Genomic DNA, 17,899 nt, shown 5'->3' with positions numbered 1-17,899 from the left:
CTTTGAAAGAACACAATTCCAACTGATAGTACAATCCCTAATACTAGGTATATTGGACTACTGCAACATCCTCTTCCTTCCTTGCCCTGCAACTACGATCAAACAACTCCAAACAATCCAAAATACAGCATTGAGACTCATCTACTCTTTGAAAAAACATGACCACATCACTGAAGCCTTCATCAACTCACACTGGCTTCCAATCCAAGAAAGAATCCAATTCAAATTCTACTGCATATTATTTAAAACCCTACACGGAGACAGCCCATCATACTTGAACAATCGCCTTATCCAAGCACCCACTACAAGACACAGAAAAACGCACTCCCCATTCATACCCCCCCCAATCAAGGAAGTAAAAAGAACAAAACTACACGACGGCCTCCTAGCCACCCAAGCCGCAAGGCTGGACAACAAGATCTCCAACCTCTTGATGACCACCCCAGACTATAGGACGTTCAGAAAAGAATTAAAAACCATACTTTTCAAGAAATTCCTGAAGCAGCAATAACATCACGACCGTTTAATAACTCTAAAACTGACATTTGACCTATCCATTACTGCACGAATAATAACAAAAGAACTTCCACTATGACCACCTATTAACTCTTTCACAAACCACCTCACCCTCAACAACCCGCTAAATGTTTATAAGATCTACAACTTACCTCTCTTGCTAATCATTGTAACTCTATTTTTTTAAATTAACCTTTTGTAATCCGCCTTGAACCGCAAGGTAATGGCGGAATAGAAATCCCTAATGTAATGTAATGTAATGTAATGTAATGTTAATGAGTGAGGTGAAGAAAGTTAGAGCTAAAAGAAGGATCTGACTGAAAATAACTGTAAACAACACAAGGAATGTCAAGTCAAATGCAAGGCGCTAATAAGGGAGGTGAAAAGAGACCTTGAAAAGAAGATTGTGCTGGAAGCAAAAACACACAGTAAAAACTTTTATAGGCATATTAAAAGCAAGAAACTGGAAAGAGAATCGGTTGGACCACTAGATGACTGAGGGATAAAAGGGGCTCTCAGGGAAGACAAGGCCATAGCAGAGAGATTAAATGAATTCTTTCCCTCGATTTTCACTGAGGAAGATGTAGGGGAGCTACTGGTGCCAGAAATGGTAACAAATCTCTGCAAAACTGGATGATGTAATGGGTCAGTTTGACAAATTTAACAGTAGCAAATCACCTGGACTGGATGGTATATATCCCAGAGTGCTGATAGAATTTAAAAATGAACTTGCAGAGAGCTATTGTTAGTGATTTGTAATTTTTCTTTAAAATCCAACATAGTATCGGAAGATTGGAGGGTGGTCAATATGATGCCAATTTTTTAAAAGGGTTCCAGAGGTGATCTTGGAAATTATAGACCGGAATTATAGATTGGTGCATCTGACATTGGTGCCGGGCAAAAAGCACAGTTACTTACCGTAACAGGTGTTATCCAGGGACAGCAGGCAGATATTCTTGACTGATGGGTGACGGCACCGACGGAGCCCCGGTACGGACAATTTTAGAGTGATTGCACTCTAAGAACTTTAGAAAGTTCTAGCTAGGCCGCACCGCGCGTGCGCGAGTGCCTTCCCGCCCGACAGAGGCGCGCGGTCCCCAGTTAGGATAAGCCAGCTAAGAAGCCAACCCGGGGAGGTGGGTGGGACGCAAGAATATCTGCCTGCTGTCCCTGGATAACACCTGTTACGGTAAGTAACTGTGCTTTATCCCAGGACAAGCAGGCAGCATATTCTTGACTGATGGGTGACCTCCAAGCTAACAAAAAGAGGGATGGAGGGAAGGTTGGCCATTAGGAAAACAAATTTTGTAAAACAGATTGGCCGAAGTGTCCATCCCGTCTGGAGAATGCATCCAGACAATAGTGAGATGTAAAAGTATGAACTGAGGACCAAGTAGCAGCCTTGCAGATTTCCTCAATAGGAGTGGAACGGAGGAAAGCTACAGACGCTGCCATAGCTCTAATCTTGTGGCCTGTGACAGAACCTTCCAGTGTCAGGCCCGACTGAGCATAACAGAAGGAAACGCAAGCGGCAAGCCAATTGGACAGGGTGCGTTTAGATACAGGATGACCCAACTTGTTAGGATCAAAGGACAAAAACAGTTGAGGAGATGATCTGTGAGGTTTGGTGCGATCAAGATAGTAAGCCAGAGCACGTTTACAATCCAAGATATGCAAAGCCTGTTCACCTGGATTAGAATGAGGCTTTGGGAAAAAAACAGGTAAAACGATGGATTGGTTAAGATGAAACTCAGACACAACCTTAGGAAGGAATTTTGGATGTGTACGGAGAACGACCTTATCATGGTGAAAAACAGTGAAAGGTGGATCAGCCACCAGTGCATGGAGCTCACTGACCCTCCTGGCAGAAGTGAGAGCTATAAGAAAGACCACTTTCCAAGTTAGAAATTTAAAATGCGTTGAGGCCAAAGGCTCGAAAGGAGGCTTCATTAACGCAGAAAGAACCACATTAAGATCCCATACAACAGGAGGGGCCTTAAGAGGTGGCTTCACATTGAAAAGGCCCTTCATGAATCTTGAAACTAAGGGATGAGCTGAGAGGGGTTTCCCATGAATCGGCTCATGGAAAGCTGCAATAGCACTAAGGTGGACCCTTATCGAAGAGGATTTAAGACCAGAGTCAGATAAGGACAACAGATAGTCCAACACCAGTCCCACTGTTGTAGACATGGGATTATGGTGATGTAACAGGCACCAGGAAGAAAACCGAGACCACTTTTGTTGGTAACATTGAAGAGTAGACGGTTTCCTGGAGGCATCAATAATAGAACGGACAGGCTGAGAAAGGAGAGCGTGAGCCGAAGTCAGCCCGAGAGATACCAAGCTGTCAGGTGCAGAGACTGTAAGTTGGGATGAAGCAGTGTTTGCTGATGCTGTGTAAGCAGTGAAGGAAACAGAGGAAGAGGTATGGGTTCCCTGGAACTGAGTTGAAGTAGAAGGGAAAACCAATGCTGTCTGGGCCACCGTGGAGCGATGAGAATCATGGTGGCTTGTTCCCTCTTGAGCTTGAATAAGGTGCGCAGCATGAGCGGAAGAGGAGGGAATGCATAAAGGAAGAGATTGGTCCAATCCAGGAGAAATGCATCGGGTTCCAGACGGTGAGGAGAGTAAAGTCTGGAGCAAAACAGGGGCAGTTGATGATTGTGGGGAGCTGCAAAAAGATCCACTTGAGGTGTGCCCCATTGGGAGAAAATGGACTGGAGAGTCGAGGGGTCGAGAGTCCATTCGTGAGGTTGAAGAATTCTGCTGAGATTGTCTGCTAAGCAATTCTGTTCCCCTTGGATGTAGACTGCCTTCAGGAATAAGTGACGAGCAGTCGCCCAGGTCCAAATCCTTAGAGCTTCCTGACATAAGGGATGGGATCCCGTCCCTCCCTGTTTGTTGATGTAGTACATTGCAACTTGGTTGTCTGTGCAAATGAGAAGAACCTGAGGAAACAGGAGATGTTGGAAAGCTTTGAGGGCGTAAAACATCGCTCTGAGTTCCAGGAAATTGATGTGGTGTTTCTTTTCCTGTGTGGTCCAAAATCCCTGAGTTTGGAACTCGTTCAAGTGAGCTCCCCATGCATAGGGGGAGGAATCCGTGGTGATGACCAGTTGATGAGGAGGTAGATGGAACAGTAGACCTCTGGATAGATTTGATGATTTCAACCACCAAAGAAGCGACTGTCGAAGAGACGAGGTCACAGATATGTGTTGTGAACAAGGATCCGTCGCTTGTGACCACTGAGTCGCTAGGGTCCATTGAGGAGTACGCAGGTGGAGACGTGCGAAGGGAGTGACATGTACTGTGGAGGCCATGTGTCCCAAGAGCACCATCATGTGATTCGCAGAGATGGAAGGTTGCTGGAACACCTGCTGACAGAGATGAAGGATGGTGTGAAGGCGGTTTGGAGGAAGAAAAGCCCTCATCTGAACAGTATCCAGAATGGCTCCAATGAATTGAAGTCGCTGAGTTGGAATGAGGTGCGACTTGGGTAGATTGATTTCGAACCCCAACAGTCGAAGGAAGTAAATGGTCTGATCCGTGGCTTTGTGAACGGACTGAGGAGAAGGAGCCTTGATGAGCCAGTCGTCCAGGTAAGGGAAGACTTGAAAGTTGTGGGAGCGGAGATAAGCTGCGACCACAATCAGACATTTGGTGAATACCCTGGGCGAGGAGGCTATGCCGAAGGGTAGCACCTTGTATTGGTAATGATGTTGGTTGACAAGAAAGCGAAGATATTGTCTGGACATCAGATGAATTGGAATGTGAGTATACGCCTCCTTGAGATCGAGGGAACATAGCCAGTCTTCCTGAGAGAGAAGAGGGTATAGGGTGGCAAGAGATAACATCTTGAACTTCTCCTTGACCAGACATTTGTTGAGATCTCTGAGATCTAATATTGGTCTGAGATCTCCGGTCTTTTTGGGTACAAGAAAGTACCGGAAGTAAAATCCCAGGCCTTGCTGGTCCAGAGGAACTGGTTCGATGGCATTGAGAAGAAGGAGGGAGTGAACCTCCTGAGCGAGGAGGAGGGACTGAGCCTTGGTGGAAGCAGACTCTTTTGGCAGACTTACAGGTGGAGGAGTCTGAAAATTTAGGGAGTAGCCGTGGGCGATGATAGCAAGTACCCACTGGTCGGAGGTGATTGCTTCCCATCGAGATAGAAAAACTTGTAGTCGACCTCCTATGGGCTGAGGTAGAGGACACGAGGGAGGAAGACTGGCAATGTCCTGGAGAAAGGAGTCAAAAGGGCTGTGTCGACTTAGGTTGAGTAGCCGGTTTGACAGCAGGCTGCTGTTGTTGACGAGCCTGTTGTAGCTGCTGACGCTGTCTGCGAGGTTGAGGAGGATGAGGCTGAGCCGGTCGAGCAGAAAACCTCCTTTGATATGAAGGTTGTTGCCTGAATGGACGAGGAGGAGGAGGTTTCTTCTTGTTTTTCAACAAGGTGTCCCATCTAGTTTCATGGGCGGAGAGCTTTTGTGTGGTGGTATCCATGGACTCCCCAAACAGCTCATCCCCTAGGCAAGGAGCATTGGCAAGCCGGTCCTGATGGTTTACGTCCAGTTCTGAGGCCCGTAGCCATGCCAACCTTCTCATTGCTACAGAGATAGCAGTAGCTCGAGATGTCAGTTCAAAAGTATCATAAATAGAACGGACCATAAACTTCCTGAGTTGCAGAAGACTAGAGGTACATTGCTGAAAAGCAGGAAGTTTACGGTCCGGAATATACTTTTGAAAAGAGGTCACCTGTTGAATGAGGTGCTTCAGGTAAAACGAGAAGTGGAAAGCGTAATTACTTGAACGGTTGGCCAGCATGGCATTTTGGTAAAGACGCTTTCCAAATTTGTCCATGGCCTTTCCTTCCCTACCAGGAGGGACAGAGGCATACATACTGGCTCCTGCAGTCTTCTTTAGGGTTGACTCTACCAACAGGGATTCATGGGGAAGTTGGGGTTTGTCAAATCCAGGGATTGGAATCACTTTATATAAAGATTCTAGTTTTCTTGGGGCTCCTGGGATTGTCAAAGGAGTTTCAAGATTCTTATAAAAAGTTTCCCTCAAGATGTCATGGAGGGGTAACTTTAAAAACTCTTTAGGAGGTTGGTCAAAATCCAAGGCATCCAAAAATGCCTTGGATTTTTTAGAGTCAGACTCTAAAGGAATAGACAGGGTGTCTGACATCTCCTTTAAAAATTTTGTGAAGGAGGAGTGCTCTGGCTTAGCAGTAGTATCCTGCACCGATGGTTCCTCCTCATCAGATGTGTAATCCTCCTCGGTACCGAGGGGATCATCCGAATCGTCCCACAAGTCAGGGTCCCGTACCGATTGTAAACGGCCCTGGGAAAGTGGAGTCGATGTATCAGTATGTTTAGTCTTGCGTACCGATTTACCAGACCGAGTGGAGACGGTACCAGGGGAATGTAGTACGGTACGGGGTTCAGAGAACAGTACCGGTTCCGACCCCGTAGGAGTAGCACGCCGTTTTGGTTCTGCTGACAGAACAGGCATGGACAAAGATTTTTGTGGTGCCGAAACAGTCGATGCCAATAACAGAGGCTGTTTGACAGACGGCACCGAAGGCTCAGTCGGTACCGACACTGGAAGGTTCGGAGACAATAGAGCCGGGAGCAACTGTTGGAGTTGCTGCTTAAGCTGGACCTGGAGGATAGAGGCAATGCGCTCATCCAACGTTGGTCCCGATGGCACCGGTACCAGTTTTTTCTTGCTCGGTACCTTCGGTGCCGCTCGACGCTCGGGTGAAGTCGATGCCGATGAAGAGGCCGAGACTTCAATGGGAGCGGAGCGTTTACGGGGCCGGCGCTCAGTCTGCAGGACTTGGCTCACTGCATGCTCGACTGGCTGGCCTAGAACAGTAGGGGAAGGCTTTTTAGCCGGCTTACCTACAGGAGTCGACACCGATGATGGATCTGGCGGTGCCGAGGTAGTCGGAGTCGATTTGGAGGAAGTCGTCGACGTCGATACCGGTGCAACTTCCATAGCGGTACCGAAAAGGATCCGCTGCTGAATTTGTCTATTTTTTAAAGTTCTTTTTTGTAAAGAACTACAGCGGGTGCAGGTTTCAGCCCTATGGTCCGGACCCAGACACTGGAGGCACCACTTGTGTGGGTCGGAAAGGGAGATAGGGCGTGCACACCGCTGACACTTTTTGAAACCCGGTGACGGGGGCATGAAGGGAAATACTGCTGTAGCAAAATCGAAGCCCGAGGCTTCGATGGTGCCAACAGGCCCCGCCGGGTCAGATTCGACAAAAAAATGAAAAATAAGAATTTTTTTTTTTTTTTTTTTTTACACAAAAGGTAAAAAAGAAGGAAAGAAATAAAATATGAAGAGAAAATTACGCGCGAGCGGGAAGGCAAGTGAAATAGAAAAAAACTTCCAACAGCCGTTGGAAACACGCGTCTTCTTAGCTCCGCGGAATTAAGAAAACTGGGGACCGCGCGCCTCTGTCGGGCGGGAAGGCACTCGCGCACGCGCGGTGCGGCCTAGCTAGAACTTTCTAAAGTTCTTAGAGTGCAATCACTCTAAAATTGTCCGTACCGGGGCTCCGTCGGTGCCGTCACCCATCAGTCAAGAATATGCTGCCTGCTTGTCCTGGGATAATGGTAGAGACTATTATAAAGGACAAAACATATACATAAGCATGCATTAATGAGAGAAAGCAAACATGGATTTAGTCAAGGAAAATCTTGGGCTCCTTTTATCAAGAAGCGGTAGGGGGGTTTAATGCGCGGAATACCGTGCATTAAACTGCCTGCCGCGCTAGCTGCTGATGCCTCCATTGACGAGGCATTAGTATTTTAGCTTTCCGCGGGGGTTAGCGTGTGATGAAATGTCCGACGCGCTAACCCTCATAGCACACCTTGATAAAAGGAGCCCCTTGCCTCATCAATCTATTGCATTTCTTTGAATGAGTTAATGAACATGTGGATAAAGGTGAGCCGGTTGATTGTGTATTTGGATTTTCAAAAAGACATTTGACAAAGTATCTCTTGAAAGACTGCTGAGGAAACTAAAAAGCCATGCATAGGAGGTAATGTCCTATTATGGATTTAGAACTGGTTGAAAGGCAGAAAACAGAAAGTAGGTTTAAATGGTCAATATTCTGAATAAAGAGTAAATAGTAGGATTGCCCCGGAGTCTGTGCTGGGACCACTGCTTTTTAACATATTTATCAATGATCTCGTGATGGGAATAATTAGTGAGATAATTAAATTTAAGATGACACTAAGTTGTTCAAGTTTCAAGTTCAAGTTTCTTTATTTTTTATATACCGTCTATCAAAACAAGTATTTAAACGGTGTACAATATAAGATTGGAAACAGCAATAAAATAGGTAAATAAAGCTGTCTGTTTCTCTTGTTGACTCGTTAATAAAAACAATTACAAAAAAAAAAAGCTATATCTTATTAAATATTAAAAATACTAGATGAATTCACATTGACGTACATGGGACTAAAGGGAAAGTTGGGGAGGGGAAGTTTTTAAAAATACATAGAATAAAATAAGTAAAAAGGAAGGTAAATGGAGAGTGGTGAGATATTAGGGTGGGGATCACTTCAAGAGAAGCATTTAGTGTTTCAAGGCTTCACAAGAATTAGGGGTTTGAGAAGAGGATTGTAAAAAATTGCAAAAGGACCTTGTGAGACTTGGAGACTGGGCATCAAAATGGCAGATGACATTTAATGTGAGCAAATGCAAAGTGATGCATATGGGAAAGAGGAACCCAAACTATAGCTATATGATGCTGGGCTCTATGTTAGGAGACACTGCCCAAGAAAAGGATCTAAGTGTCATTGTTGAGGATACGTTGAAACCCTCAGCTCAATACGCAATGGCGGCTAAGAAAGCAAATTGAATGTTAGGAATTATCAGGAAAGGAATGGAAAACAAAGATGAAAATGTCATAATGCCCGTTTATCGCTCTATGGTTCAGCTGCACCTCAAATACTATGTGCAATTCTGGTCTATGTGCAATTCTGGTTGCTGTATCTCAAAAAAGATATAGCGGAATTAGAAAAGATATAGAGAAGATGAAAATGGTAAAAGGAATGGGATGACTTATCCATGAGGAAAGGCTAAAGTGGCTAGGGCTCTTCAGCTTGGAGAAGAGACGGCTCAGGGGTGATATGATAAGGATCTATAAAATATTGAGTGGAGTGGAAAGGGTAGATGAAAATCGTTTGTTTACGCTTTTCAAAAATACTAAGACTACGAGGAATACAATGAAGCTACTAAGTAGTAGATTTATAACAAACCGTAGAAAATATTTCTTCACACAACGTGTAATTAAACTCTGGAATTCATTGCTGCAAAATGTAGTGAAGACAGTTAGCTTAGCGAGATTTAAAAAAGGTTTGGATAAATTCCTAAAAGGGAAGTCCATAGGCCACTATTGAGATGGCTTGGGGAAATCCACTGCTTAGTCTTAGGATAAGCAGCATAAAATCTGTTTTATTACTTGGGATCTAGCTAGGTACTTGGGACCTGGTTTGGCCACTGTTGGAAACAGGACACTGGGCTTGATGGTCCGGTCTGTCCCAGTATGGCAATTCTTATGTTCAGGCAGTTCTATAAGGTAAGTGAATTGACAACCAGGTTGCTATTGTACAGATTTCTTTAGCTGATCAATAAAAAATATAATAATTTTTACTGAATGAACTTTTGCAGAACCTTTGTGATGTCTTCCTATGAGAGAGTAACAGTATGAAATGCAGTCTGCAGCCAATTAGACAAAGTACAGTTGGACATAGCTGATTTGAACCTGCCTGGATCACAGGATACAAAAAGCTGAGAGAACTTATGGTTTGGATTTGTTCCTTGGGGAACCATCACCAAAGTCCGTTCAATGGCATAGCAAGGGGCTATGGTGCCCCTTCCTCCCACCCTACCTGCTCCTGTCTGCCATGCGTACCCCCCACTCCTTCCCCGACCCCGCATGCTGTGCACGTCCCCCCCCTTTTCCTTCCCCCATATCTCTAGTTGAAGTTGTTGTTCTCGGCTGTCAACAACGTGCTCTTTGTGACCGTTGGCTCTCCCTCTGACATCACCCAGAAGTGAAATCAGCGGGAGAGCCGACGGGGTCATGAAGAGAACATTGTTGACAGCCGCAAACAACTTCAACAAGGTATGGGGGAAGGGAAGGTGATGTGTGGAGGGGAGGAATGGGAAGAGGCGGGGAAGCAAAGAGCAGGAGGGGTGGGGTGCAGGTGCCCCATCAACATGGCACCCAGGACAGACCACCCCCTTGCCCCCCTCCCCCCCCCCCCAGTTTACTACGCCACTGTGCCTGTTTATGGAAGATACCAAAATCTGCAAAAGGGCAGAGACTCTAGAAGATGTAAACAACATAAGAAAGAATCTAGCAAAGTTTGAGATATGGTCTAAAATCAGACAGTGAAAAGAGTGTATTAAAAAAATGTCAGGTTATGCAATTGAGCTGCAAAGACCCAATGAAATAGAAGAGTAAGTACTTCTTTGGAAGAAGAGTGAGATATAAAAATAGCTGTATCTGACAGCTTAAGGTAGCTAAACCGGTAGAAGCAAAATGACAAAAGTCTAAAAGATGCTTAGATGCATATGAAGAGGAATGGCCAATAGAAGGTGATAGTGTCTCCATATAAATTTCTGGTGAGATCTAACTTGGAGTACTGTATAGAATTATTTTTTGGGGGGTGTCACACCTTGAAAAGGATATAAACAGGTCATAAAGCACAAGGGGACAAATATAAAGATCTAAATATGTATAATCAGGAAGAAAGGCAAAAAGGGAAGATATGATACAGATATTTAAATAACTCTGGAATAAATGCATAAGAAGATGGCCTCTTAATTAAAAGGAAGTCATGGAACAAGAGCTCATAGGATGAGGGCTAAAGGGGGTAGGCACAGGAGTAACCTCAGGAAAAAGTTCTTTAAGGAAAAGGTTGTCAACGCATGTGTGACACCTTCCCACACACACATACACACACACCTCCCCCCCCCCCCCGAACCCCCGAAAATGCCTCTGCTGTAAAAGCAGTGGTGGAGGATTTCTCTGGTGGAGGATTTCTCAGGTGGTCACTGATTTTGACTATGGTTAGAGAAGAGCTGGAGATCCCTTTTCCCAGGAGGGAGTGGGGAGGTTATAAAAGAAGAGGGAGTGTAAATTAGGCTTTTGGTTATTCCTCTCTCCAGCCAAAGCCCGAGACCAAGGGATACCCCTAAAGAGATTTGGGAGGGAATTGACACAAAATTGTGAATAGTTCAAACTAAACAATACTAATAAACTTTATTCTTATATACCGCCCTGCCAAAAGTGTGAGCAGTTTATATAAAAGAACACTGTACATTCAGTGATACATACAGTCAATTGAAAAACTCAAATTTACATAAGAATGAACGCTATACATTCAGTGAGGCATACAAACAGTTAAAAAGTCCATCAAATTTCACAATTCTTCAAATAATTTAGTTTTTAATACCTTCCTAAAAGAGTAATAAGATTCGGCTGAGGGAATGAGAGCACTCAACCAAGCATTCATTTTCCCTGCCTGGAAAGCAAAACGTTTGTTCATGAAATCTCTTATATTGAACAGATTTTAAAGATGGATACATAAACATGTTGTTATTTCAAGTATTCCTGTTAAATTGAATACTTTAAACTGAGAGGAAAGATATTCAGGAGCTAAGCCAAATAATGCCTTGAAACAGATACATCCAAATTTAAACAAAATTCTCGCCTCAAAAGGCAACCAATGCAGCTTTTGATCAAAAGGACTCACATGATCGAACTTTCTTAGACTGAAAATCAAACAGACTGCCGTATTTTGTATTAAACGCAATCTGTGACAAATCTTTTTATGGGTCCCTAGATATATTACGTTACAGTAATCAAAGACTGATAGAATGGAAGTCTGAAGAATGGAGAATATTCCTGTGGAGAATAGTCCCTGCCTGCCTGTCCAAATTCGTGCTGGCGCCATTGGGGATCCCTTCTTGCTGTCCACCCCACCTGCTGAAGCCACTGCCGGGGATCCCTGCCCACCTCCCCCTCTCCTCCCTCCTTCCTGAAGCCGACCCACAGGGTTTCCCTCCGATATGAGCTGATGTCAGAGGAAAGCCTTCCAGGTCAGCGGGGATTGGGGGTGGGGAAAGGTTCCCAGTTACCTCCTTGCCACACTCGCTCCTTCTGCCTTCAGTGGCTTGTTGGGGGGATGCACAGCGGGCAGCGGTTCACACACTGCATTTAGCTGACCTGGAAACCTTCTCTCTGACATCAGAACTGACATGAAAGGGAAGGCTTATGGGTCAGGCATATGCAGGGTATGAATCGTTGCTTGCGTGTCCCCCCAAGCCACTGAAGGTAGATGGAGCGAGTGTGGTTTGAACAAGTAACGGGACAGGATCTTTCTGGGACAAAGGGAGAAAAGAGATGGGGGGAAGGAGCGCATAAAGGCATTGAAGGGTCATGATTCTGGAACAACGGCTGGAAGGCAGGGAGGGGAAGAGGGCATGAACTCGACTCGGAAGGGAGGTGGCATGAACATGAGACATAGAAGGGAGGGAGGAAGGAGGCACTAACTTGGGACATAGCAGCGAAGGAATAGAAAAGGATAATTGTTAGGCATGAGTGAGAGGGAAAGAAATGGTGGCACATGGGGAAAGAAAGAAAGAGGAAAAATGGGCACAGACAGAGAGAGAGGAGAGAGGTAGAGATAGAAACATAGAGTATGACGGCAGAAAAGGGCCAACGGCCCAACAAGTCTGCCCACTCGAGAACCCTCCCTCCTTTGAGAATCCATCTTTTAAGCATTCCTCTGGAGCGACCCCACCTGTCTGTCCCATCATCCCTTGAAGTCGAGCGTGGTACTGGCCTCGAATACCTGACGTGGAAGATCATTCCATCGATCAATTATCCTTTCGGTGAAGAAATTCTTCCTGGTGTCCCCATGAAATCTTCCCCCCCCCCCTTTTAGCGGATGCCCTCTTGTTGCGTGGGACCCCTAAGACAAAAGATTTCTTCCTCCACATCAATGCGGCCCGTGATGTATTTGAATGTTTCTATCATGTCCCCCATTTCTCTGCGCTCTTCGAGAGAATATAAGTGCAGCCTGATCAAACGTTCTTCATATGGGAGATTTTTTAGTCTCGAGACCATCCTAGTGGTCATTTGCTGAATTGACTCCATTCTCTTCACATCCTTTTGATAATGTGGCCTCCAAAACTGAACACAGTACTCCAGGTGAGGTCTCACCATTGATCTGTACAACGACAGTATAACTTCAGGCTTTCGACTGATAAAGCTCCTTCTCATGCAGCCCAGCATTTGTCTAGCTTTTGCATGGGGAAGAGAAGGATGAGAGGGAGAAATGTTGGATATGGCGGTGGAGAGGGAACAGAGGGACAGACTGAAGGGGAGGAATACTGGACATAGTGATGGAGGGAGAGATATGGCATTGCGCTGGAGAGGGGTGATAGAAGGAGAAATGGGCATAGGGCTGGTGGGCAGTAGTGACAAATGCTGCACATGATCCGGGGGATGAGAGAGGGAGAAATGTTGGATTCATGGAGGGACAGAGAGAGAGATATTGGTTGGGGAAGGGAATGAGGTCCGGAGGAGAGAAAGTGTGCAGGAGGCAGAAAATAAGAAATATTGGATGCACAGTTGGGGAGGGAGGGGGCACTGTCAGGGGGGTGGGGGTGGGGGGCTTTTTTCATATTTTTTTATTGGGCAGATATTTTGTGTGTGTAATACACACAAAATATCTGCCCTTTCCCTCACAATATATGTGCCTTTCCCTCACAATTCTTGGAATTTTTCTATATCTTTTCTATTTTAATAATTGTTTACTCAGGTACTTTGGCTAGATTGTGAGCCTTTGGGTCAGATAGGGAAGTTCTAAGTAATTGTATTTTATTGTAAACCGCTTAGATCTGTAATATGCTTAAGCGGTATATCGTTAAGAAAATATAAACATTAATAGAGAGCGGATAATGCCAGCAGTACTATAGTACTGTTCACACACACATATTTAGGAAACTGTCAATACCAGCTCCCAAGAAAAATTCCTTTATATAATTATTTCCTGAGATGTTATTTTGACTTGGAACAGCCTTCCATCTATTGTCTTTATTATGTCCAAAAGGAGTCATTTTCTCTCTTGCACAACCCCCCAAATATAACACTTCAACACATTTTCCTAGTGAATGGATCTAATTGGCACTGGCTAGCTTTAAAACAGTGAGGAGCAACAAGACAAAAATCCCAACCAATACAGTGAAGCCATACTTAAATTGAATTGTGAAGTGAAAAGCATGCAATGCTTACGTTCAGAGTATTGCTGAGATGCTGCAGGACTGAACAGCTTTTGAGGTGACATCATGGCCTCCAGCAATGGAAACCAGAGGGCCTAACAAAATTAAAACAATTATTCAATAAGAAACCCACACATCTTAACATCACACAAGAACTTGTTCTAACACATCCCAAAATCCAAAATAATCAAAACAGTACACCCCAGTATTATGCATCTTCAAAATCTTCCTAGAACTGAATAGAAATGAGATTACAATCCAAAGACTTCCTTGAGTACTCTTTTGTTAACTGAAAAGTCGATATTCAAGGCAATTTAAAAGACTAGTAATGGCTCCTTGTTGTTTAAATTGCTTGTCTGGTGCTAACTCAGAATATTCTGCAGCATTTACCCAGACAGTGCTGCTGAATGTCTGCGGTTAGTATCTAAACCTAAACCAGCTATTTTGTAAGCAGTCCAGGGACTGAGTCGGCACTTATGCAGTTAAGTGCCAATATTCAATGCTTAACTGCATAAATAGGATCACATAAAACATAGTCCTGTCTTTATGCAGTTCACCTTATACAGTTAAGTGCTGCTCTGAATATCCAGGGATAAATCTGGCAGGGGCCATAAAAACGCTGAATATCTGCTTCTGAATGCTCTAATTATAAAAATTCAATCATGTATTTTATATTCTCTCATTTCTAAGAAACGTAAGATTGATGGTGGGGGGTCTGTGGTCAATCAACACACTGCAGCAGGCCATATGTCTTCAAATGGTACTAACTTCAGCCAGACTGTAACTCCTGGGTTTAAAGAAACCTTACCTTTTAGTCCCTACCTTATAGGAAAATAAGGAAAGAACAGTAAAGCACAATGGTTCTTTGTAGAGAAAATACTCAAATTCTGATGTGGCAGTACAACTATTGCTGTTTTGTTTGCTGCATGGTATTGGAAGATTCTTGAAAAAAATGCCCACTCACAGGGCTCCTTTTACTAAGCTGCGAAAGCATTTTTAGCACACCGCAGAATTTTAGCATGCGCTACACGGCTAGAACGCCAGCTCAATGCTGGCGTTAGCGACTAGCGTGTACGGCAATTCTACACGAGCTAAGTACGTGCTAATACCGCTATCATAGCTTAGTAAAAGGAGCCCTCAGTTTCAAACCCTCGTAAATACTTGTATGGCAGGAAAAAACTTCAAATACAATTATTTACAAACCATGAATTTTTGTGAGATAAACAGAAAAACATTTTCAGGTTCTCAACTCAAGCAAAAGAGAAAATATATTTCGTACAAAATTTTTTTGTTAATGAATTAACACATTTCTAATATTTTTATGCAATATTTACATCTGAAATATCTTTTGGAAGAGCAGGAACCAAAAAAAATAAATCTAAATTTGGCACGGGTTTTTTGGAGGAGTGTGTGGCACGGTGGTTGAAGCTACAGCCTCAGCACCCTGGGGTTGTGGGTTCAAACCCCGCGCTGCTCCTTGTGACCCTGGGCAAGTCACTTAATCTTCCAGAGCCCCAGGTGCGTTAGATAGATTGTGAGCCCACCGGAACAGATAGGGAAAATGCTTGAGTGCCTGATTGTAAAACCGCTTAGATAACCTTGATAGGCGGAATATAAAATCCTAATAAACTTGAAACTTGGTGTCCAAGTATTATTACACTTGTCGAGAGCTGTGGTATCTGCTTTAAAACAAGAGCCTCAGAGAAAAACACTGCAGTACTATTTTGAAATAACTGCAATACTCTGATAAATTTTTTATGTACCATTAGCACAACTACCAAGAGACACATTTGTAGAAGATCCAAGGAGTTTTGTAGTAGAAAGCTAGAAGGATAACTGTTGTGTAAAGAATCAGTCCATGAATATAGCCTCAGGTTTTAAGGCAGAACATGGATAGATTCTGCTCATATTTGCAAGTATCAAGAAATGCAGTCAAAGACCATGAAAATGTGACAGAAAGATATACAGTACTCCTCTGAAATTCACGGGGATTCCGTTCCAAGACCACTCACGAATTTTGGAAATCCGCGAATATTGGATGTAGTGCTAAAATGGCTAAATATGCCCTCCAAATCATATTTAAATAGAGTCGAATGTGTTTTCTCACCAATAATGATGAAGGTATGGACAGGAAAGCAGCAAAGCAGAGGATTTACAGCTCCTCGGATGGCTACTTTCAAAACTCCCGCCAAACTTTTTCAATCATCCTTATTGGCAACTGTGCTTCCAGACATTTTGTATATGTAAATTTAACTCGCTAGGTATGATTGAAGCATGGGATCCCTAGACAGTATGGTTCGGACTCTCAAAGTTAATAAAAATGGCATTGATGCTGCAATTCAGACATGTACTGTACAGTAAAACCTTCCTTGCCACCATGACGAAACAACAAACATGCGGTAAATTGGGAAGAATGAGGCAGCGATCAGGAGTAATGTACAGTATCAATAAGTTTCTGTAACGACAATAAGAAATAAGAATTACTGATCAGTATATGGTTCTTAATTCTTATCAGGAAATTACAGGAAAACCCGCGATTGAGTGAGGGTGATTTGCGGATGAAAAAACCGCGAAAGACCAGGGGTGCGAACCGCCGTCTATGAATGAGCGGGGGAATACTGTAGTATTTACCAACATTTTGGGCGTCACTGGCTTGATAAAAGGGAATTTTCAAGCGCACCTTAATAGGTCACCTGTTTCTGTTATATCTTATGAACTCCAGAAGAGGCACCTTGCAAGTATTGCAGTGAGCATTAGCAGTAAATATGAAAAAACTGTGATCATATTCCATATACCTTGTCTTAGGAGTAAGTATTATTACTGTCATTGTACAGTATGTGCAAAACTCACCCATTTGGAAATACTGCCCCTGTGTTTACATACATTAAAACATACAACAGTAATTCTTGAAAAGTAAAACATTTTCCTGAAAAACTGTACCAAAAACTTTAAAATTCAGTAAAAAATATTCCAAAATTCTTCAAAATGTTTCACATTTATCTGAATAATTAAATAACAGTACAATGCAGAAGAATGGGAATTGCTTACTAGTAATAGGGGTTTCTCTATAGACAGCAGGAAATGGAGCCACAAAACTGGACGATGACACTGACATTGCCTAGGTCTTAAGTTTCTGGTCCACCATTTTGCTCAGAAGAGCTTTTTTGTGTCCTTCTGAGGAAGCACGACTGCTCCTCTGGTACTGACAGTTTCCCTTCCTGCTTCAGTCTTTAACAGTGTATCTCAAACTTTTTTAGCTCTGGCACACTAAGGGCTCTTTTACTAAGCGGCAATAGCGTTTTTAGTGCATGCAGGATTTTAGCGTGTGCTAAACCCGCGCTATGCGGCTAGAACTAATGCCAGTTCAATGCTGGCGTTAAGGTCTAGCGCGAGAGGCAATTCAGCGCGTGCTAAAACCACTATCACAGCTTAGTAAAAGGAGCCCTAAATGGAGCAAATGCTTTTCTTGGCACACTAAACAGAACAAATTTTTCGTGGCACATTATAACTGAAATTACAAAATTGCAAAACCATTAAAAAAATAACCCCTCCTTTTATGAAACTGCATTAGGGTTTTTTATTACTGGCAACAGCAGAAAAAGTTCTGAAGCTCATAGGAATTCTATGAGCGTCAGAGCTTTTACCGCTGCAGCCTGTGATTAAAAAAACCCTAAGGCAGCTTCATAAAAGGGTTGGGGGTAAATTTGAGTGTTATTTATTTAGGCCCCCTTTTATCAAGCTGGCCGCTGCAGTAAAAGCTATAATGCTCATAGAATTCCTATGAACATCAGAGTTTTTACTGCAACGGCCAGCAATAAAAAAAACCTAATGTGGGGGAATGTTCCTTCTGAAGCTGTTGTAGTGGCGAGGATTGAGAAACCAGTAGTGGTGAGGATTGAGAAACCAGCCGTTATAACTTTATAAGTACTTTGGGAGGCCATACAGTATCTGATTGATCTATTTGTCTTTTTATTCCAGAAGAATCCTGGAAAAACTCATGCTCTCTTTGTCTTCCCACCAGCTAATGGCTGCAAATACAAAAAATTCCATGAGCGTCTACTCT

The 17,899-nt window shown here is 43.5% G+C and overlaps 1 protein-coding gene across 2 annotated transcripts in view; it reads right to left on the bottom strand.

Annotated features, from left to right (window-relative positions):
- The window catches only part of VPS8 (VPS8 subunit of CORVET complex), a 755,312-nt gene that overhangs the window by 265,983 nt on the left and 471,430 nt on the right, over nt 1-17,899 (bottom strand). For both annotated transcript variants that reach the window (XM_033944522.1, XM_033944523.1), the window contains one exon: nt 13,850-13,931. In XM_033944522.1, the coding sequence (XP_033800413.1) occupies nt 13,850-13,931 (82 nt within the window). The remainder of the gene's footprint in view (nt 1-13,849; nt 13,932-17,899) is intronic.

Source organism: Geotrypetes seraphini, chromosome 5 (assembly GCF_902459505.1).
Source record: "Geotrypetes seraphini chromosome 5, aGeoSer1.1, whole genome shotgun sequence".
NCBI classification, from domain to species: Eukaryota; Metazoa; Chordata; class Amphibia; order Gymnophiona; family Dermophiidae; genus Geotrypetes; species Geotrypetes seraphini.
The sequence above is the reverse complement of the archived record's forward strand: the minus strand, read 5'-3'. Positions and strand labels throughout refer to the sequence as shown.